Genomic DNA, 21,107 nt, shown 5'->3' with positions numbered 1-21,107 from the left:
AAGCCATTCCATTTCTCTGCTATTTTGTTTTTAAACCTCAACCTCATTAGGGGGGTCAGCTTGTGCCTGGACTAGCTAATAAAAAACCCCATAGAGCTGCTGCTTCTGTTTTTATTTTTTTTTTCTGTTGTAGTACTAGGGATTAAACCCAGGAGTTCTCTACCACTAAGTCACACCCCCAGTGCTTTTTAATATTTTATTTAGATAAGGTCTTACTAAGTTGCTTTGGGCCTTGTTCAATTGCTGAGGCTGGCTTTGAACTTGTGATCCTCCTGCCTCAGCCTCCCAAGCTGCTGGGATTATAGGTATGAGCCACCATGCCTGGTTCTCAAGACCTTTTTGAACTTTATTTTGAGACAGAGTTTTGCTAAATTTCCCAGGCTAGCCTTGAACTTGTGATCCTCCTGCCTCAGTCTCCCAGTGGCTGGGATTACAGGCTTGCATCACCACCCCTGGCTTCATAAAACTTCTTTTCCAAATTCAGATTCAACTTTGCATCTTAACCCTGCCTTTCTGGTAGTCAGTCAACTAACTCAGTCAATAATGACACAGGGCAAAATGCTGTCCCAGTTTTCACCCTCATCACCATCAAATGCCTATCTTAAAACAGTATCTACAGCTTTCAAAAAGACAAATGTATCAAGAACCTCTTTTCTAAGTAACAGTCCCTTGTTTTTAAAGCAATGCTTGTATACCTAAAGCCTACCATAGGGGGGAAAAATGGGTAAGAAAATGGGTTAGTTCTGCCAATTACTGTGTAATTTTGAGCAAGTTAATCTCTGAATAAAAGATAAAAACCATAATAATACAAAACCCCAAAAATAAACATGAGTGACAGAAATGAGTATAATACCACAAGTAGTGGTGGGGACTATGGAACACTAGGGAACACACACTCTGGTTAAAGGCAACCTCCAATGATTAAGAAACCACAGTGGAGGAGGTATAACATAATTTTTAAGCTGATGAATTTTACTTAAAAAATGGCTGTTTTTAGTGTCACAGTCCAAGTTCAAACTCCTCCAACATCCCCCAATCTCCATGGGGTATGTCCCTATTGGTGTGGTGCTCACACATCTGAGACTGACAAAGCCCTTGCATAGCACCATGGTCTCTGGGTCTTACTTGTTTTATATGAGGTGGGGAAGGGGAGTGAACTGAGGAGGCTGGGTAAATCTTGGCCCTCTTGAGGGAATTCTCAAAATCGTTCACTGGTTACATTACAGATTTCAATCAGGGAGTCAAGCAAGCTGTTCAAGGATGGCTCATCACTGCTCTAGAAACTACAGTCTAGATGAATAAAAAGTGGCTGAGAAAGTCAATTTGGTTCTCAACACCTTTTCATACGTTGTACTATAATTTTTTTATATAAATTAACTTGTTCTACCAGGAACCACAATGAAGTTTTGCTTGTTTATTTAAGATGAATAAATAGATTCATTTTAGTTGTTATTACAACTCTTTTTACTAAAACAGATAACTGTATTTTAGTAAACTTTTTTTTTTAGAAGAAAATACATTTCGTGACAATGCTACATTTAAAAAACAAACTTTAATACAAACTATCACATATATACTAAGGCAGATTTCCCCCCCAAGTCCCAGACGGTACAATATTATTCTTAAAAATGTAAAAAGCTCTCATATTATGGGAATCCATATTGACTATCTCGAGCAACAAATAAATAATTGAGTAAGGCACACAAGTTTGAAAAACTTTGGCCAATAATATTTAAAAATGCTAACTGAGGTCTAATAGGAACCTGTAAAGACATAAACTTGATGGACTCTAGAAAATCTTTGTTAAATGATTAAAAAAGTGGCTGCAGTAGTGGAAGGCAATATTAACACTGAAGTTGCATGGGAAAAAGTGCAAAGAAAACTTTCATGAAGTAGGAGTGAGAAAAAAAACAGTTATTTCTATTATATATATATATATATATATATATATATGTGTGTGTGTGTGTGTGTGTGTGTGTGCGCATAAATAAAAATCAATGTAAAACTGAATATTAGAAATAAAACTTATGGCTATTTCATGACCTCCCTAAAGGGTCACAGATTCAAATTGGCTAAGAAACTAAGAAGTATTTATTTATTTATTTTTGGGGAGACAGGGTATCACTGTATTGCCCAGACTAACCTTGTACTCATGGGTTCATGTGATCCTCCTGCCCCAGCTTCCTGAATAGCTGGGGCTACAGGTGCATGCCTCCTTGCCAATCTAAGAAATGACATTTTGAATCTTCTCATAGGCAAAATGGAGAATCGTTCATTCTCTTATTGAAAGGTACACAGTATATGTGCTTTAAATTTCTTCTTACAAGAAATTAAGTTATTTGTGACTAAAACACCTCTTAAACTGCTAAACAGTATTCCTTTCTTCATTTATCTGTAGGACTGGTCAAAACAATCACTGTACTAGTTTCTTCCAGTAAAGAGTTCTTCTAAAAATAATTTTCATAGACTAAATTTTAAGAAACTGTTTAACACATTTGCAGCTGTTACTTTCAAATTATGTTAATTACTTGAAACAAGTTACTTTCAACTGTCACATGTAGGTGTTAAAAATAGTTTCAGTTAAGTTCTAAGTTATGCAAATTATCCCATAAAAATTAGATTGCATTTCTGGAGAAATGCCATCTGGCAGGAACTGATAAGAGCTTCAGGAACTAAAATGAACAATTACTTTAAAATGTCCCTCTTACCAGGGTCGGTGAACATGATATAGACATGGATTAATAACAAAATCCAGAGGTATTATGTTCATGGGTATACAAGTACCTAAAGAAAGCTTAAAATATTTGAACCATGGTACAAAAGGACTTTCAATAATCATAGAAATGTTACTTATCTCCCTTATCCAAAAAGATAAATCCTGGCTACACATAGCTAAAGGATAGAAGAAATATGGCCAGAATAACTAAGAAAGTGAATTGTTTTTATTTAACTATAATTAATTTGAATGTAGCTAGTGGCTACCTTTTTGGACAGTACAGCTCTACGACACCTATGATTAACATTAGGAGCTTACTAAATATGGAAGAGCTACTGGAAGCTGTGGGCCTGATAATTTTATCTTAAGACAGTTAAAAGTCAAACATTTAAAATAATTAAGGATCTTCTTCCTAATCCTTACAATTAAGTTAACTGGAAAAACATTCTACTTTTTAAGAAACCAACATCAAAAGAACTGGTGTGCCACAGTATAGGGCTCTAATGTGCTGTTTTCTAATTCTGTTGTCTAATTCAATGACAAAACAAAGGCCTATATCATGAATCAACTATTTGCAGTACATATAAAAATAAGTGTAGCTTTTGGAAGGGCAAAGACAAACTGGTCACTGGACAGGCTGTCACATTTCTACTTAGAAAGGTATTTCTGAAAGTAAGACGATCCCCTCTCTAACTTAAAAAACATTTTAAGTGTAGAAAACTATAAATATATATACAACTGGCAGAGAATGAATCTCCATATATTCACAACTCATTTTTGATAGTTATTTCCAAATGACCAAACTTGTTTCATTACATCATATCACTTACCCTCATCTGATACTATTTTGAAATAAATTCCATACAGCCTATCATATTATGGCGTTTTTTTAATCACTTCCCGGGAAAAAAAAGAGAACAAAGGTGTTTGATTAATTTATCAGAGGAAAGGAATTCCACGAAAAAGAACTGATGTGCCATGATTATAAAATTAGAGTTACTAGTGTGAATGAAGCATAGAGAGCAAAAGGAAGAAAGACCAGGGAAGAAATGGTATAGATGGGAGAAATCCTTAGAACAAAGGTACGCGGCTTTACTTTAGTTTAAAGCAATAAGGAGCTAGCATAGGTTTCAGAGGAGAAAGAGTTAAGTGAAAGGAATAAAGTTGTTTTTTGGGGTGTGTGACACTATGAAAGCCTGACTTTAGAAGTACTGAGGGTAGAACTAGAAGGGAGGAAAATACAGTGTTTCAGCAGGTTCAAACAAATATCTTTCCCACATGCTAAAAAAGGAATGTTCCACCCATTTCAGGAAAGGCTTCCCTGGTGAATATTTAACCATAGTTTACTCTGTTTTTCAATGCTGAATTTTTCTTTGGGACTTGCTCAGGGACTACTCTGGAAGTAGAGTTTGGAGAAAGCATAAAACTAGGGAGCTAACTGTGATAGTAGAAAAGCTCCGTTTGAAATATGCACAACACAGGACTGTTAGTTGTGGAATAATCAGACTAATCCTTTTTGTCTCAAATAATTGCTAAGAATATCAATAAGATGAAACTAATATTATATTTTAAGAATTTAAATTCTAATTAAATTTACATCACCACTGATACAATTTTTAAAATGAGCAATTAGCATGTCAAAGGTAAATGGTTCCCCTCTGAGTTAAAACAATGATTAAAGTCTTTTTCAAGAAATATTTAAGAATTTCAGTCTGTGTGGAAAGGGGAAAGGTGGGAGAATGATAGGAGAAGAGTTGAGGGAGGGCAAAGAAGAAAGAAAGTATTTAATTTTAGAAAGACTTTTCAAAAAAAGAAAAAAAATGACAAGACAATTTTTAAAACTACAAAATACCAGCTTACTTTTTTGGTTTTCTGGAAGTAGAGTTCAGGGAAAGCATGAAACCAGTAAGCCAACTGTGATATGTAGAAAAACTTCATTTGAAATCTGTACAACACAAGAAAGCAAAAAGCATCTTTTAAAGCATAATATTTTTTTAAAATAAAGTAAACAAATACTGGAAATCAGGATATACTACGCAGATATCTTTGTGTTATTTCAGAAAATGTTCTGTGTATCTTTAAACAACTCTTCAGCAGCTGCTTTCCCCTATTTTCCTGGGATATTCCCACTGGTCAGTCCCCCTGGATTAAGCAACAGGCAAAGACTAACTATGCAAGCCAATCCAGAGGAGCCACAGCTCTTTGTCCATGAGTTAATTAATACTGACTAGTAGGTCATGTTATCTACTGAAAACACAAGGAACACGATCAACCCTTAGATCTATAAGATTTCATCAAAATGGGAACAAGATGGGCAAAAAGACCAACACAAAAGTGACGGCACACAGATACCAATCACCTGAAACTGGGATAATCCCAATTTCAAATACTCAAGTTTTTCTCCTTGGGGAAACATGGTAATTCTACCTGGTTGGAAACATGAAGACACACTCAAATAAATGAAGGCAGAGCCAGAGTTAAAGAGTAGAATAAGACACAGGAGTGTTCCCCAGGAGATACATCCTAATTAGTCTAGAATCAATAGTTCTTCTCTTTACATTATATCCCCCTAGCCCTTCTAAGTCCTCTTTATTCTCTCTCCCTTTGCCCTCTCTTCCAGAATTCTAAAATAGAGAATATAGAGCCAATCTGAAGTAGTTTCTCAGGGGGAAATATAGTCCCATTCTGTAAAAGTTCACTGAATTAATATAATTGTTAAAAATCAGAGCATGACCTAGTAAAAGGGTATTATTGCTGGACTTCAAACAAAGATATGCATGGTCATACTATTTCGTCTTTCTCTTTTCTCCAGTTCTCAAATCACAGTGTACTTAGGGAATACTGTCGAGGTGACAAGCATCTATAATTTACCCAGCAAAATAAGGATATTAAATAAAAACAGGAGATAATTTCTACTATAATCTGGTACATAGTCTTGGTAGGTATGGGCCCAATACAAGATTTACATAAATGGAATGATTATAGATCAAGACTAAAATACATAAAATATAAGCCAAAATGATAAACTCAGGAATGCAAAATACCAAAATAGGCTAATGTAGCCAGGAACATTAACATGGATGTACTAGAATAAGAATTAAAGAATGAGCATTTAGCTAAACATCTTTGTAACCACTGAGCTCCTGGAAACACTATAAAAAATTGGGGTCTAGAAATATAAAAAAGAAAGAATCCCTAAACTCAAGAAGTTTATAGCAGAAGAGAAGGAAGGAAGGAATGACAAGAGACTGGAGAGCGGGGAGCAAAAGCATGGAGAGAATGGATCCATGAAGAAGAGAAAGAATCGGGAAGAAAGGAAAAAGAAGAGTGTACCAAATTAAGATTACCATTAAAACCAGATGTCTCAAGCTAAGGAAGATATTTAAAAGATTATACAAATGAAAAGATTTCATAGGAACTTTTCTCTTAAGGTAGTGGGACTGCCAAGACGCTTTCACATATTTTATAATTTTGCCTGAAGTTTTAAAGAGAATAATGAGTTCTGCTTATTCATGTTATGATCATGTTCTTTAATTTTAAAAAGCCTTTAAAAACGACTTACGTCATAAGGTTGTGGGGATAAGCCCTCCACAAGATCGTTGGATCTGAGATGTAGTTTTCCTAAGAAAGAAGACAGGGAAATTAGCCTGTGAGTATTATGCAAACATTTATAGTTCTCTATATCCAAAAAGCTCACTCAAGTCAAGCTTTATTTATTTATTGGGTACAGGGGATTGAACTCAGGGGCACTCAACCACGGAGCCACATCTCCAACCCTATTTTGTATTTTATTTAGAAAGAAGGTCTCAGTGAGTTGCTGAGAGCCTCACTGTCGCTGAGGCTCACTTTGAACTTGCAATATTCCTGCCTCAGCCTCCCGAGACAGTGAGATTATAGACGTCTGCCCTGGCATGCTTTTCAGCTTAGTTATTTTCAGTACAATTTTCACTTTGCAAAAGTAGGCAATTAAAATCAGTATGACTTATACAAATAAGGTGTAATTTCTCACCTTCAAAAATCTTTCAATCCAGTAGAGTAAAAAAAATTCATGTATGCACACTAACATAAGCAATAAATAACAAAATGGTGTGAGGCATAGGTATAACAGTCATGGAAGGAAAGAATTTTACTTTGGGTAATCAAAGAAGGAGCTTAGGAAAAGATGTAGTTCTTGATAGGAGACAAGAGGACCACAATGCTGCCAAATTTTATGATATTATATCCATAAGATACTACCCAAATCTTTTTCTTAGATAACTAGATGTACTGAGAATTATTACATATGTCAAAACGAAACAATTCCCCCAATCTTAAGTGACTTACCTTTCATGAAAATATTTCCCCATAGAATTGTAACTCTTAGTTTTTTAAAGAATTTAAAAGATAGATTTTAAACTGAAATTTACATATATCAATAAAGTATTATTAAAAACAGCAGAGTAAAAGACAGTGAGCACTGGCTTGAAAAGTTGAGTTTTATCTCTAACATTTAAGTGTTATATCCTAGAAAATTCACATTGCCTGTTACTCATCTCTAATACGGTGATGAAAAAGAAATCATGTGCTCAACAAACTCAGAAGTATTATAAACCATGGAGTAGTAGTAGTTGAATAAAAGGGATTGCCATTTCTGATTACTAAAGTTGATATTATCTTCTCTTTCCTCATTAGAGTAATACAACTAAAGGTTTTGAATGTCTTATTTGAGAACTACACATTTTAAATTGTTTGGGAAACAACTGGACTGTTTTTAAAGGTGGAAATGACCGGAAATATTTCAGTTCATGTAATCTAAAAAGATTATCACTGACATGCTTTTTGCTAATACACAGCTATCTACAAATGACTATATAGAAATAACATCCACAGTGACTAAAATGTGTTGGGCTTTCTGAAATAGCAAACGGCTTAGAATTTTTTCTGTATAAAAACTAGCCGAGAGAGATTTATCACTGAAACTTTAGTTACAGCCATCAAAGACCAAAAAAACAGGGAAGGGAAGGCCACATTCAATAACTGATATTATCCCAGGGCTAGAGATCATGGTTGATAAAGTTATGCTTGGCTATTTGTGTGTAATAATTTACACAAGTTCATTAGCAGAGTTCTTAATCTTGGTGAGAAAGGAGAACACTGAGAAGATCATACTTACAGAGACTAGAATGAATGTGCCCCAAACACAAGCAAAAAAGTAGAATGCACTAAGCTGACCAGATTCATTAAACTTGCTGTGTTTCGTTTTGGAGAAGTGCATTCGCCTGTTAATTTTCTAAAAATAAAAACAGGTATTAGTAATTAAGAATAAATTGTAAAACATACTTAATATATGACTATCATAATATGGAGAGCTAGTGCTTTACAAAGTATAGATTTCTAAGATTGTATACTTACATCCAACACATACTCTTGAATTATGGCATGAATAATTATCGCCACTAGCATGTAGAAGAAAACTGTAGCCAAATCTTTGATACCATAGTAATAAAGGGATGCTGATTCAGTAGCTTGTTCTTCTGAAGGCCAAAAAGGACATACATACACAAAAATATACATGAGATTATAAAACAGCACCAAGTACAACATAGTTATGGAAACAAACAAAAGAACACTAACCTAATTGATAAAAAAGTTCTACAGAAATATCATAGATAATTTGCTCTTGGACATCATGAGTCTTAAGGGGCAATGAAAACTGAGGAGGAAACTATCTAGAAACCCCAAACTTCAGAAATTACTTACAGAGACTTGACACATGTTAGTTACAGCCATCAAAGACCAAAAAAACAGGGAAGGGAAGGCCACATTCAATAACTGACATTATCCCAGGGCTAGAGATCATGGTTGATAAAATTATGCTTGGCTATTTATGTGTTTTTTCAACAACTTTCAAAACTTCTGTTTTTTCAAAAATTTTCAAAACTTCTACTTCTACTTTCAAACTGGACAATACCACCATGATTCTAAAGGAAAAATGGATTTGATTTAGTTTTGACCTGTAAGCAGTAGACACAGATGCAACCACTACTTAACATTGTTTTTAATCCTTGCAACTGCTTTAATTTTTCAAAACAAATCTAAATCACATACTTGTGAACTGCTGACACTTGTTCTCAAGACTTCCTAAATATGTTCATATTTTATTAACCAAATAGTCCATCCCTCATGCTAGTTATATTACTGTACTTAACTGCAATCAACTTCCCATAACAACTTGACTTTCACATAGCACAGTTTAGAAATAAAACTTTTTGAAAAAAAAAAACACTTAGTTTGGATGCAATTACCTGGTAACTCCTAATCTACTGACATTTTCTCTAATCAAAATGATTGCTAGCGGTAGAGCACAATAAAAGATGGAAATAAGTTTAAAGGAATTGTTATTCCGGGTCCAAAATATGACTCATGTCAAAAAACCTAAACCTGAACATGTGCTTGTAGAAGTCCTGACTAAACAATTATTTAAAGTTATATTTAAAATATCTATTCTTAGAATTTTCTTATGAAAATATCTGAGGGCAGAGATGGCAATACAAAAAGTTTGTTGATGGAATTTCAAACTCATTCACAAAAATATATATAATAAACATTAAACACGTAAAACTAATTTTCATATAACGTATAGGATGGAGTCAACCCAAAACATCAGTTCTTGTATCATAAATTCTCAAATAACGTTCAGTCTAATCATGGAAGAGATTATGAAAATAAGTGGAGAATCTAGTGTTTATGAGTACTCCAAGTATGTTCAACTGAGCTTCTAGGATATTCATAACAAAAACTACTTCATAACAAAAACTACATACCTGTTGCGGGGAGGGTAACATTGTACTGAAGAGTAACAAAAATGATAGATGCTTTTGCTGTTATCTAGAAAGAAAAAAAAAACAATTAAATAAATTTGTGATCCTCCTCCAAATAAGCAGATTAGGGGAAAAATATTATAAATTCTGTTTTCCCAAATCCAAGAACCAAGGGCACCCAAGTTCTGCTGGCACCATGCTAGGCAAACACAATGGGAATTCCTGATCACCAGAGTTGAGCCTGTGAGTTATGGTAATCCACCAAAGTATTCTGTAATTTAGATGAACTTGTGTAATTCATCTCTATAAGATTTTAAAAGCAATAACCTCTGCAGTTTCTGTAAATAATGATTTCACAAATAATGATTCTCTACTGTAGACCTATATGATGAACACAAAGTTCCTATTAAGAAAATTTTAAGTGAAAATTAATAAAAGGAAGTACAGCATGAGAAAAATGGATCACACACAGGATCTACGTGTTAATCTCCCAAACACCTGGCACAGTTAAGTAGTCAATAAATGTTTAATTGACTTGACTGCTGCTAAAAGTAAAGTGGTCAGAACAGAAAGGAACGTTTATAGGCACCAGGTACAAGAAAGGATAAAATCCAGAAGGAATGAAATATAAAATAATCCCTGATAACAAGGTGTTTAGCTGTATCGGAGGACAAATAAGCAAATGGTTATAATGCTGTACAATCAGAACCTCTACAGCATTCGCTGTGGGCACTCTGGGTAAGTGATGAATTTGTTTTTTTCCCTGGGGTAGGGAGCAAAGCCTATTCTGGAAAGACTCCTCAGAGGATGTAATACTGGGACTGTGCCTTGTTGGAAAACAGAAGTTCCCTAGGCTCACAAGGCGGGGTGAAGAGGCCAATACAGGTAGAAGAAACAAGGTAAGGGCAGGAGTAAATACAAGGCCAGGCATAGCACATATGTCACAAAGAGGTAGCAAAAAAGTCTAGAAACATTAATGGAGTACTAGAAAGTACCTTGCTTGTTGAACTAAGTATTTTAGATTTTATTTTTAGCATGACTGTAAATAGAGAGGGGGATGTTAATTTATGCCTGTTAGAAAGACTGCTGGCTCTGGCCTGCTAAGTGGTCTCTCAAGCCCCCTCATATCCACTCCCCACGGCACTAGAATGATCTTCTAATCATGTTACCCTGTTTCCCACTGTACCTGTAAAAATCCTTCACTGGATTCCTATCTTTTTAGGATAATGTGGTCTACACAATTCCCCATTGTTTGACTCCTCTCCACAGCCTCATCCCAAACCATTTCTTCCCAATCCCTGGCCCCCTGTAGTTCCTCCTTCTACAGGGTCCTTGAACAAACCTTCCCCTAGATCTCAGTTCAATTATATCTTTTCTAAGAGGACTTCCCTGTCTTTCTAGAGCAGGGCATTCCTCTGTCAGATTATCTCAGAGAACTGTGTGTCTTTCCTTTGAAATACACAATCTGGTATGATTAGTATGTCTCATCCATTACAAAAATAAGCTCTTAGGAGCTTATTTTTTTCTGCTTGCCACTGTATGTTTAGAGACCTAGCAGGGGGCCTGGCACATATCAGGCAACTGATCAATATTATTAAATAAATATCAAATAAAATACCAGTTAGAGTAAGCATGGAAGCCAAATAAAAGACAAGGACATGTGCAAGAGGCCACATGAAGGTAAGGCCTGGCAGTGGAGACAGGAGAGCACATGAAGGTAAGGCAATGGTAGTGGACACAGGAGGCACTCATGAGCAGAATAATTCTTGGACAGCAAGAGAAAAAGCGTCAAGGATTATTTATTGATAATTACTTATTAATGAAAACTAGGTGAAAAATACTACTACTATAAAAATGTGTGGAATACAGGAACTGCAGGTTTTGGGCAAAAGAGAACAAATTGAGTTTGGACAAACTGGGATTTGTGATACATGGGTGGAAAAAGCAGCAGGCACCTAAAGCCTCGTCTAGAACTTAGCAGGTAAAGATTTGAGAGTTTTTATTTACAAACAGAAGTTAAGGCTGTGGAAGTACACAAGTCACACATGGAAAGTGTACAGTATTTGTAAAGAAGTAGGACAACATCAGACCTGTAGAGACAGCAAACAAAAAGCCAAAATGTATCTCTCTGCTATGGTTGTTTGCATAAGTGTACCCCCAAAGTCCCCTGTGCTAAAGGCTCGGACCCCAGGATGTGGCACTATTAAGAAGTGATAGAACCTTCAAGAGGGGGAGCCTAGTGGGAGGGCTACTGGTCACTGGGGGTATGGTCTCAAAGGAGACTATGGGATTCTGGGGTCTCTCCTCCCACCACTGCCATGAGGTGCATGGCTTTTGCTCTATCATGCTTTCCCTGATACGATGTGCTATCTTACCATAGGCCAAAAGCAATGGGGCCAACCAGCCACAAACTGAAACCTCCAAAACTGTGAGCCAAATTAAGCCTTTTATAAATTGATAATTTCAGGTACTTGTTACTATAAGGTTACCTAGTAGAGAAACAAAGAGAATGAAGAGAGCCTGACATTTCAAAAACCAAGGGAGAAACATTTTAAAAACGTGTAGTTTTAAGTCAGTTTCAAAAGAGATGTGGCAGAGAGAATGCAACAGATTAAATATCTTTATTTTGTTTATTTTTAAAAATGTCGTGCTGAGGATCAAATTCAGTGCCTCACATGTGCTAGGCAAGCGCTCTGCTGATGAGCCAGCCTGTAATACTGTTTATAGGATGGGAGAGACAAAGCTTGTGCAATGAGTAACAGGGCAGGTGCTACAAAAAAGGGAGAAATTAAAACACTGAACAAAGAAAAGGGAAACTGACTAAAGCAATGTGGTAGAGAATGACACTGTAAGGATGAGTACACTTGAAAATCCTCTTAGCCTGAGAACAAGATAGTACAGGCTGAGTCTTCCTTATTCCAAATGTTTAGAATCAGAAGTATTTCAGATTTCAACTTTTTAGAATTTTGGAATATCTGTTAATACACAATGAGGTATCTTGGGGATAGACTCAAAGTTCTGGATTTTAGCTCAATATAGATTTTGTATTAGGTATGCTTAACCTGCAATGGACAAGAGAGATAAGATAGGTAAGTTCAAAAGGCAGGAAACTGAAGAAATCTATACCTAATAAACTCACGTTGTTTTTTTCCCCTCGTATGTGGGGAAAACAATGTCACACACGTTAAACGCAATGGGGACCTGTGTGATGAATATTTACATTGTACCTATATGGCTGGGAAAAAGTAAAAAGATAAAAGGATGTTATTTATGTTATGAGGTTAGAAGCCTGATTCATAATATATTTATCAGCATGCAATGTATGGCTTTTCTTGGTAACCCTAAGCAATCTGAATTGAGGCACAGAAGAAGCAGAAATAGCAGTCTCCCTTATCCTGGTTTCACTTCCTGTGGTTTTAACTACCCATAGTGATGAATGAGCAGCCTGAAGCTATTAAATGGAAAACTTCAGGAATATAAGTTTTAAATTGTATAAATGTTCCACACAGGGGGACGAAATCTTATGCTGTCTCCTACCTATCCAGCCCAGGACATTAATCACTCACCGTGGTCCAGCATATCCACACTAGATGTGAAACTGGCTATCTTGGTATCCAATCAACTGCTGAGGGAGCGCTTGTGTTCAATAACCCCTTGCATTGTAGCTTAAGGCCTGCATCATTCCCCTCACTTCACCTCATCATGTATCCTCTATCATCAACTGAAGAAATATAAGTACAGTATAATAGGACATTTTGAGAAAGAGACCATATTCACATAGCTTTCTTTTTCCTTTTTTGGGTAGTACTGGGGATTGAACCCAGTTATGCTTTACCACTAAGCTACATCCCCATCCCCTTTTCAGTTTTTACTATGAGAGGGTTTTGCTAAGTAGTTGAGGCTGGCCTCCTACTTGCAATCCTCCTGCCTCCCCTCCCAAGTAGCTGGGATTACAGGCATATGCCATCATTCTCCATTCATATAGCTTTTATTGCAGAATACTGTTATAATTGTTCTACTTTATTATTAGTTGTTATTAATCTTTTACTGTGCCTAATATTTTAAGCTTGATCACAGATATGTATAGGAAAAAATAGTATCTATAGGGTTTGGCACTATCTGTGGTTCTGGATATCCAGTAGGGTTTTAGAACATATCCCAGTGGCTGAAGAATGGGGGTTACTATAGGTGAATAAAGGCAATACAAGAGAAAAGCAAAACAGCAAGGGGGCAAATATACTGGAGAAAATGAAAGTAGCCAAGGTACCACAATAGTCTGGACTAGGTAAAGAAATGCCCTATGAGTAGCAGAATGAAAAGGTGAACAAGAAGTAGGTTGTGGCTGAACTCTAGTATCCTGGAATTCAGGATCTGGAAATGAATCAGATTTGTGGGATAAAAAAGTCCAGATAGGATATTACCACCAGAGTGAGTTACTGAAGTAAGGTAGATAGGAAGAGTGCTTGAACAGAAAAGGCTAGTAAAGCTACTGTGTTCAAAGTTGGGCCATCTACAAGGAATCATTACGGGAGAACGATAGTATGGGTTTTCAGTGTAACACAACTTTCATGTGATTTTTCCCCCCAGTCCTGGAGAGTGAACCCAGGGCCTCGACATACTAGTCTTTTTTTTTTTTTTTTTTTTTGAGATAGGTTCTCACTAAATTGCCCAGGCTGACTTTGAATTTGGGATCCTCCAGTCTCAGGCTCCAGAGTAGCTAGGATTACAGGTTGAGCCACCACACTCAGTTCATGTGATTGTAAAAACAATCATAAATTTTATTTTATTTTATTTTTTTAAGGAAGTTTTTTTGTTGTTGTTTATTTTTATGTGGTGCCAGGGATCGAACCCAGTGCCTCACGCATGCTAGGCAAGTACTCTACCACTGAGCCACAACCCCGGCTTTAAAAAATAAAGTTGATTGATAACTGAATCAGTTTTTATATCTTTGGACTTCACACAAACAGTCCTCCTGCCTCCATTCCTGTTTCTTGTGTCTAATATGAGGTCACCATTATCACAGCTAAGAAAACTCTGTGTTAAAGAGTCCTTTACAAACAAAACTTTTCAAAGATAAAGTTAGTATGAAATTCTAAAAGCAACAAAAATTAAGATTATCCTTTTATGCTAGGCTTTCAAATAAATTAAAACCTAGCCTCCAGCTGGTTTAACATGAGATATTAAACAGAATAAGAGGAGGACAAACACAAACTACATACCCTAAGAAGTTTGAAAAATTAAACCAGAAATCATTCTCCTAATCATCTGCAGGTCTCCTAAGCTTCATACCTTGACCAGTGTTGGAATTAAAACAAACTAAATTCATTTAGAATGTAAATATGCTATAGAAATAATACTGCACAAAAAAATAAATAAATAAAAACAAGAGTTTACGACAGTTTGGGACATTTATACCATTGCTTCCATTTATGAGAAAAAATGAGATTTACTTATATCTTAATCAATCCTATGCTACATGCAAAGTCAAGAATATCATAATAGCTTTAATTAAGTAGTTGCCAGTTTTCTTCTTATACAGAGATGTTAAGTATTTTACAATTGTTAAAGAAAGGTATGATTACAACATGGTCTTGATTCCTGAAAGGTGAAGTTGATTTCTGAATATCAAATTCTGTTTCTCTACCAACTTATATAAAACTACGTTCTTAAAAAGAGAGAGGTGGACATGGTGCCACAATGCTGGTAAACCCAGAAAGTGAGGATGTTGAGGCAGGAGGACCACAAGTTCAAGGCCAGCCTAGGCAACTTAGGAACCCTGCCTCAAAATGAAATAAAAAAAGCTGGAGATGTAGGTCAGTGGTAGAGCACCCCTGGGTTCAATCCCCAGTACTGCAAAAGGAAGAAAGGAGGGAAGGAAAGAAAATGCTGGAATTAATACAAACCGTGCTTAAAAATCAAACAAACCTCCGAAAACTGTTCCAAGATCATTGTAATTCTAAGTGCCCCCCTCAAACCTGTAAGGCACAAAAAAATCTATAAATTCTTGAACATCTATGTGGAAAGTCTGCCCCTTCTTAGGAAGAAATATTTCTCTTGTGAGCTCCTAACTCTTCACTCCTCCTTCACATTACTTTCAGAAAGCTTCCCAAGTATCCTTACATGAATGTTTAATTTTTTAACTCAAATGTGAAGCATTAATTAATCTGTATTATGTATACAGATAGATTGTAAAAAAAAATCCATGATTTCAAAATTTATAATTTTTGTTTTTTAGAAAGAATTCTTTATTTTATTTATTTAGGTGGTGCTGAGGATAGAACTCAGTGCCCCACTCATACCAGCCTAAGCAACTTAGGAACCCTAAGTTCTAAGGCAAGCGCTCTTCCACTGAGCCACAACCCCATCCCCTCAAAATTCACAATTTTTGATAACAAAGTTTATAGAAATGAAACATTTATATTTGTCCCAAACAGATTTCTTTTCAGTACATAGAATCTCTTCTCCCCTATAAAAATGCTATCATCTATTCGCCAACTTTGACAGCTACCCTCTTGTAAGTCAAACACTGCAGTAGGCGATATATGTATTAGCTAATTTTAATTCTGAGTAACCCAACAAATCCCACTTTATAGATAAGGAAACAAGTTCTGAGATGGCATAACTTGAACATGGATCCCTTAGCTTCAGAATCCATGCTTTTACAGTGTATCTACACTGCTTTTTCATTTGGGCTGGTAATAAATAAAGTACGTTATTTCTTTGCTGATTTCACTGTAAATCCTGATACTTCCTCAATATACTTATGTGAAAGACTTAATGATTCTGCAAAAATATCAACTTTTCTATTATTTCAGCACAAGTGCTATAATTTTATAATTATGTTAACTTTGAAGTTCAATGGCAATTATTTTAGAAGTCAATTAGCAAAATTTACCTAGTTAATACTTTCCCATATGTAGACAGTGTGCTTTCAAATTTTATAACTTTAACATGTAGTAAAATAGACGACTTGTACAAATTTCCCTCTTCTGTATACCATTTTAACAGTCCTTTCTGAAGTGGCTTTAAAAACTTCTATTTAGATGTGGGTTTGCTTTTACAGTGCTGGTGACTGAACCCAAGGCCCTATGCAAGCTGGGCAAGCACTCTTATCACTGAGCTACATCCCCAGCCCTACTTAGTATTTTTGTTGTGTTTATTTAGATGATTAACACAAAGGTGAAAAATCCACTCACTGTTAAAAAATCATTAACATGAGGGCCAGGTATGGGTAGTGAACTTCCCTAGAAAATGGGATGAAAAAAACGTGAAGTAGGTCACATAAAAGCAAAGCCACAGTGTCCAAATTTCTGATTTATGTTCTTTTCATTAAAGCATTTGAAATAAGCCTTACAGGTCATAATACTTCTAAGTCGTTTTTAAGTCTGAAATTCTTACCATGTGGAAATGGGTTATGGCAAGTTATGCAAAACTGGTGAGTATAATGCAAATATGAAAGCAATACTTTTAATATCAAAACAGAAAGTATATAAAAATATCAAATTCATAGAGTACAAATGTTTAGCATTGTATTTTGTGTGTTGCTGGTGATCAATACTCTACCACTGAGCTATATACCTAATCCTGTTTTTAAAATACCACACACTTATGATCCTTTATAAAGTGTCTGATGTCTTCACATCATATTACTTGATCATTTAATCGCTGTGAGAAGGCTAGCACAGGTAATTTTTATTTCCTTATAAAGAGCAGAAAAACCAAGTCTAAGACTTGGGTCACTTAGTAAGCTTGACATATGGCATCTACAGTTGCTACCTCCTGAGTAGTGGCTTCAACCATACACTACTCTATCAGAAAAGCCCACTGGAGAAGATAAAACAAAAATACATGTTAAGTTATTTAATGACATTTTTAAAAACCCCAAATGGGCTTCATTTAAAAATGTATTCATCTTTTGGTTGCTAGCAGTCTTTCACTCCATTAGCTTTTCTCAAGGATTCTTAATTTCACTCATCCTTTTAGAGCACTATTCTAGGTGATGGAAATAGATTAGTTAAAAAACAAAACAAAACTAAAATTAGCAAGGCTGAGTGTAGTGGCACATGTCTGTAATCCCAGCTACTGGGGAGGCTGAGACAGGAGGAAGGCGAGTTTGAGGCCATCCTGGGCAGTATGGTGTAATCCTTTCGCAAATTAAAAAGGGTTGGGGATGCAGCGCAAGGGTAAAGCGCTTACGCAGCATATCTCAGGTCCTGAGTTCAATCCCCAGTACTACCGGTAAAAAAAAAAGAATATCTGTTTGTACTAAGGTTATATGCCAGGGGAAGAGGAGACAACACAATAAATAAAATAATCAGAGTATATGATGAGACCCACGCCACGAGCCATGGGAGTGGAGAGGCGGGGAATGGGCGTGTGTGCTGGGAAGTGCGGAAAAAAACCCGTAGGATGTTACACGTTCACCTTGCAAAGTTTATTACCCACATTCAACAGCTGTTAAGTAAGTCATCAAAATACGAGATACGTGGGAAGAGAATTTACACACTCCTGACATTCTCAGTCTCTTCTGCCTCAAGAAACCGTACCACTCGACTCCACCGCACAGCTGCTCAGAACCTCGATTTCTGTATCAGACCTCGTTTCTTTAGCAAGGCAAAAGCCAGCGCCAGGGTAAAAAGTTCGCTAACTGGTGATCAGACTCGAAGCCACCGGTGTGCCGGTCCCCTGCGATCGCCGCCCTCCAAGCCGGCAGCAGACGTCCGACCCCGTCGGTTTCTTGCTAGCCTCCACCTCTGTCCTACTAGGGACCCCGTCACTTGGGGCCTGTGGCCCGGGGGCCGGCGCGCTGCCCGGCCTGCGCAGGACTTTCGGGCGGCCGCGGCGGGCCGCCCCCAAGTCCGCCCACCTCCGGAGCCAGCTCGGCAGCTCAGGGGCCGCCCCCGCCCGCCGTCGGCCCCTCGGCGGCTGCCACGTAACCCTTCGCGGGAACCAGGAACTGCGCGGCCGGCGGGAGGGGGCGGCGCGGCGGCCCCCACGCCCTGAGGGCGGCGGCGAGGCCCAAGGGGGCTCCCCTTCGCCGCGCCGGCCAGGGGCGAGTGCGGCCAGAGTCGCGGGGCAGGCGGGGGACAGGCCCGCACCTCCCCGGGTCCAAGACCCCAGAGTCCCGGGTGCACGACCGGGGTCTGGCAGCTGGGGCCCGGGCTGGGGGCGGCAGCGCGGGCGGTTGGGACGCAGGCGGGCTCACCTCGAACATGAGCCCCAGCAGGAAGACCATCGCCACACAGGAGACGATGTCCGCGTGATTCTGCAGGATGAATTCATGGCTCAGGACCGGGGGACTCTTGGTGCTCTTCTTGCGAATCGCCATGGTGGAGCCGCCGCCCGTGCCTGCAGGTGCTCCGCCCCGGCTCCGCTCTCTCCAGCTGCTCACCGACCAGCCGCCGCCGCCTCCCCCTGGCTGCTCCTCACAGCCCCGCCGCAGCCGCTCGCTGGGGCTTCACTTCCCATCCCACAGCCAGTACGCAGCCGCCGGGGCCGCCCGGAAAAAAAAAAAAAAAAAAGTGAGCCCGCACCCGGCGCGAGCATGCGCACCAGGGAGACGGTGCTAACTCGAGCGGCGGCCGCCCCTGCCAGCCCACGGCGCCACCTGGGGACCGGAGGCCGCGGAACGCCGCGGGCTGGTGTGCTGCGAACCAAGCGGTGCACTTCTGCTGGGCGCCTGGCCGAGGGTTGGGAGTCGTTTGAAGCGCGAGCTTCCTGAGCCCGAATAACAGACTGAGGCTGTGGCCGGGACGCTCGCGCCATGGTGTGTAGGGTGGCAGGCGTGCTTCCCAGTTCTGGCCGTCCTGGTCTCGGTACTAGTGCCGTCTTGAAACACTGATGGTCAGTTGTGCAGGCGACTGCCACCGTCCAGAAAAATCTGAAAATAGGGCTATGACCTGAACACACAAAGGGTATAACACATTTTCTAGTTTCATCTGCATTAAAAATTAACCTCAGAGTTAGTTTAAACACTTCCGTGGACTTTTCCCTACTTCCCTCCATTCCCCACTGAGCCTCAAACTGCTGATGGGATCGATTTGCATTTACGTGTCTTTTATCGTTAACAATTCTAAGTACTCTGGCGAGAGTGTGCAAAAGGTGGGTGGATCAGACATGTTCTCTTCTTTCATCATTCTGCGCAAGCCAGGAGTCCTTTATATTATTTTCCCTGAAGAATTGCATCACTGTTCACCCATTTGCCAAATCTAGAAACCAAAACCATCCTAGATTGAGCCCTTTCAGCATTCCTCCACGTCCACTGGGGCATCAAACCCAGGCAATTCTAATCCTCTTTCTCCTCCCCACTGCCAACGTCGCTAGGGGGACTTATTTCTTGCCTACATCTAGGTAGAATTATGTAGTGGTTTAAGACCGCAAGTCGCTGGGTGCAGTGGCACACTGCGGTGATCCCAGCGGCTCGTGAGGCTGAGACAGGAGGACTGCAGGTTGAAAGCTAGCCTTAGAAACTTAGCTAGGCTCAGGGCAACTCAGCAGACGCTGTCTCTAAAGAAAATATAAAAATGGAGATGTGGCTCAGTGGTTAAACGCCTCTGGGTTCAAGCACCTGTACCAACCCCCCCCCCAAAAAACCCCACAAAAACAGCCAACCAAACAACAACAACAAAGTGAGTCATTGAATCAGTGATCAACTGTATGATCTCACGTTACTAAATACGTGAGACTCAATTTCCTCACGTATGTGTGTATTTTATTTTTTTAATGTATTGGGTGTTGATGCACTAGGAACTGGGATTACAGGTCAGCCTTGTCACACCTGGCTCCAAATTAACCTGTTCTTTCGAATAGGTTAAGTTTCATTCCAGTAGCAGGAGAGACACTTTAAACAAGATTTTGAAAGTGAAACATGTGAAATTGAGTTGAGGTCTCAGGAGAATAATAAAGGAAGGGGAATAGAGGGAGTATGAGAAAGTTACATTTGCTTAAAGACCTGAAGATGGGCTGGGATTGTGGCTCAGTGGTAGAGCTCTCACCTAGCACTAGGTTCAATCCTCAGCACCACATAAAAATAAATAAAATAAAGGTATTGTGTCCAACTACAATCGAAAAATAAATATTAAAAAAAAGACCTGAAGAAGGTAAGGGACCAAAAACCACGTGGCACCATATATAAAATGGAAATAATTGTGGTACTCTAGCAATTAAATGAGATGATTCAAGGAAAGTCCTTAACAGAGCTAGGGCTCTGTAGATTTAGTTAGCTATTATTTTCCTCCTTTCTGCAATCATGAGTTTCATTTCCTTCCAAATCACCTAATTTTTATACCAGAATGATGTTTCTAACAGACCCAACAATGATCAGTTTTTTCCCTTTTGCTTTACGGAAAATTAGCATGACTAAATAACTATGATTGCCCCACATACTCACACAGGGTGCCTGTCTCCCTGGGCCTCTCATCTCTCTTTGTATGGGCATTACTCACTACTGACACTATGGTTGAATATGACATACTCCCCTGTTAGGCTCTCCCCTGTGTTTGTCTGCTGCTGCCTCTGTCTGGAATTTTTTCTCTTCCTCTCATGTACCCAGCAAACTTCTTCAAGTCTCTGATTCCTTCACTGAGTCTATG

General features: G+C 38.5%; 1 protein-coding gene across 2 annotated transcripts in view; it reads right to left on the bottom strand.

The window, feature by feature from the left end:
* The window catches only part of Tram1 (translocation associated membrane protein 1), a 32,834-nt gene extending 13,812 nt beyond the window's left edge, over positions 1 to 19,022 (bottom strand). Inside the window, exons 1-6 of one of the 2 annotated variants that reach the window (XM_078017040.1) lie at positions 18,722 to 19,022; positions 9,520 to 9,583; positions 8,108 to 8,226; positions 7,869 to 7,985; positions 6,279 to 6,337; positions 4,577 to 4,661 (exon numbers count right to left, since the gene is read on the bottom strand). In XM_078017040.1, coding sequence (XP_077873166.1) covers positions 4,577 to 4,661; positions 6,279 to 6,337; positions 7,869 to 7,985; positions 8,108 to 8,226; positions 9,520 to 9,583; positions 18,722 to 18,844 — 567 coding nt within the window. In that variant the 5' untranslated portion in view covers positions 18,845 to 19,022. Of the gene's footprint in view, positions 1 to 4,576; positions 4,662 to 6,278; positions 6,338 to 7,868; positions 7,986 to 8,107; positions 8,230 to 9,519; positions 9,584 to 18,721 lie in introns of both variants that reach the window. The other variant, XM_078017038.1, reaches the window with a different exon arrangement.
* Between the last annotated feature and the right edge of the window lie 2,085 nt (positions 19,023 to 21,107).

Source organism: Ictidomys tridecemlineatus, chromosome 7, assembly GCF_052094955.1.
Source record: "Ictidomys tridecemlineatus isolate mIctTri1 chromosome 7, mIctTri1.hap1, whole genome shotgun sequence".
Lineage (NCBI taxonomy): Eukaryota > Metazoa > Chordata > Mammalia > Rodentia > Sciuridae > Ictidomys > Ictidomys tridecemlineatus.
The sequence above is the reverse complement of the archived record's forward strand: the minus strand, read 5'-3'. Positions and strand labels throughout refer to the sequence as shown.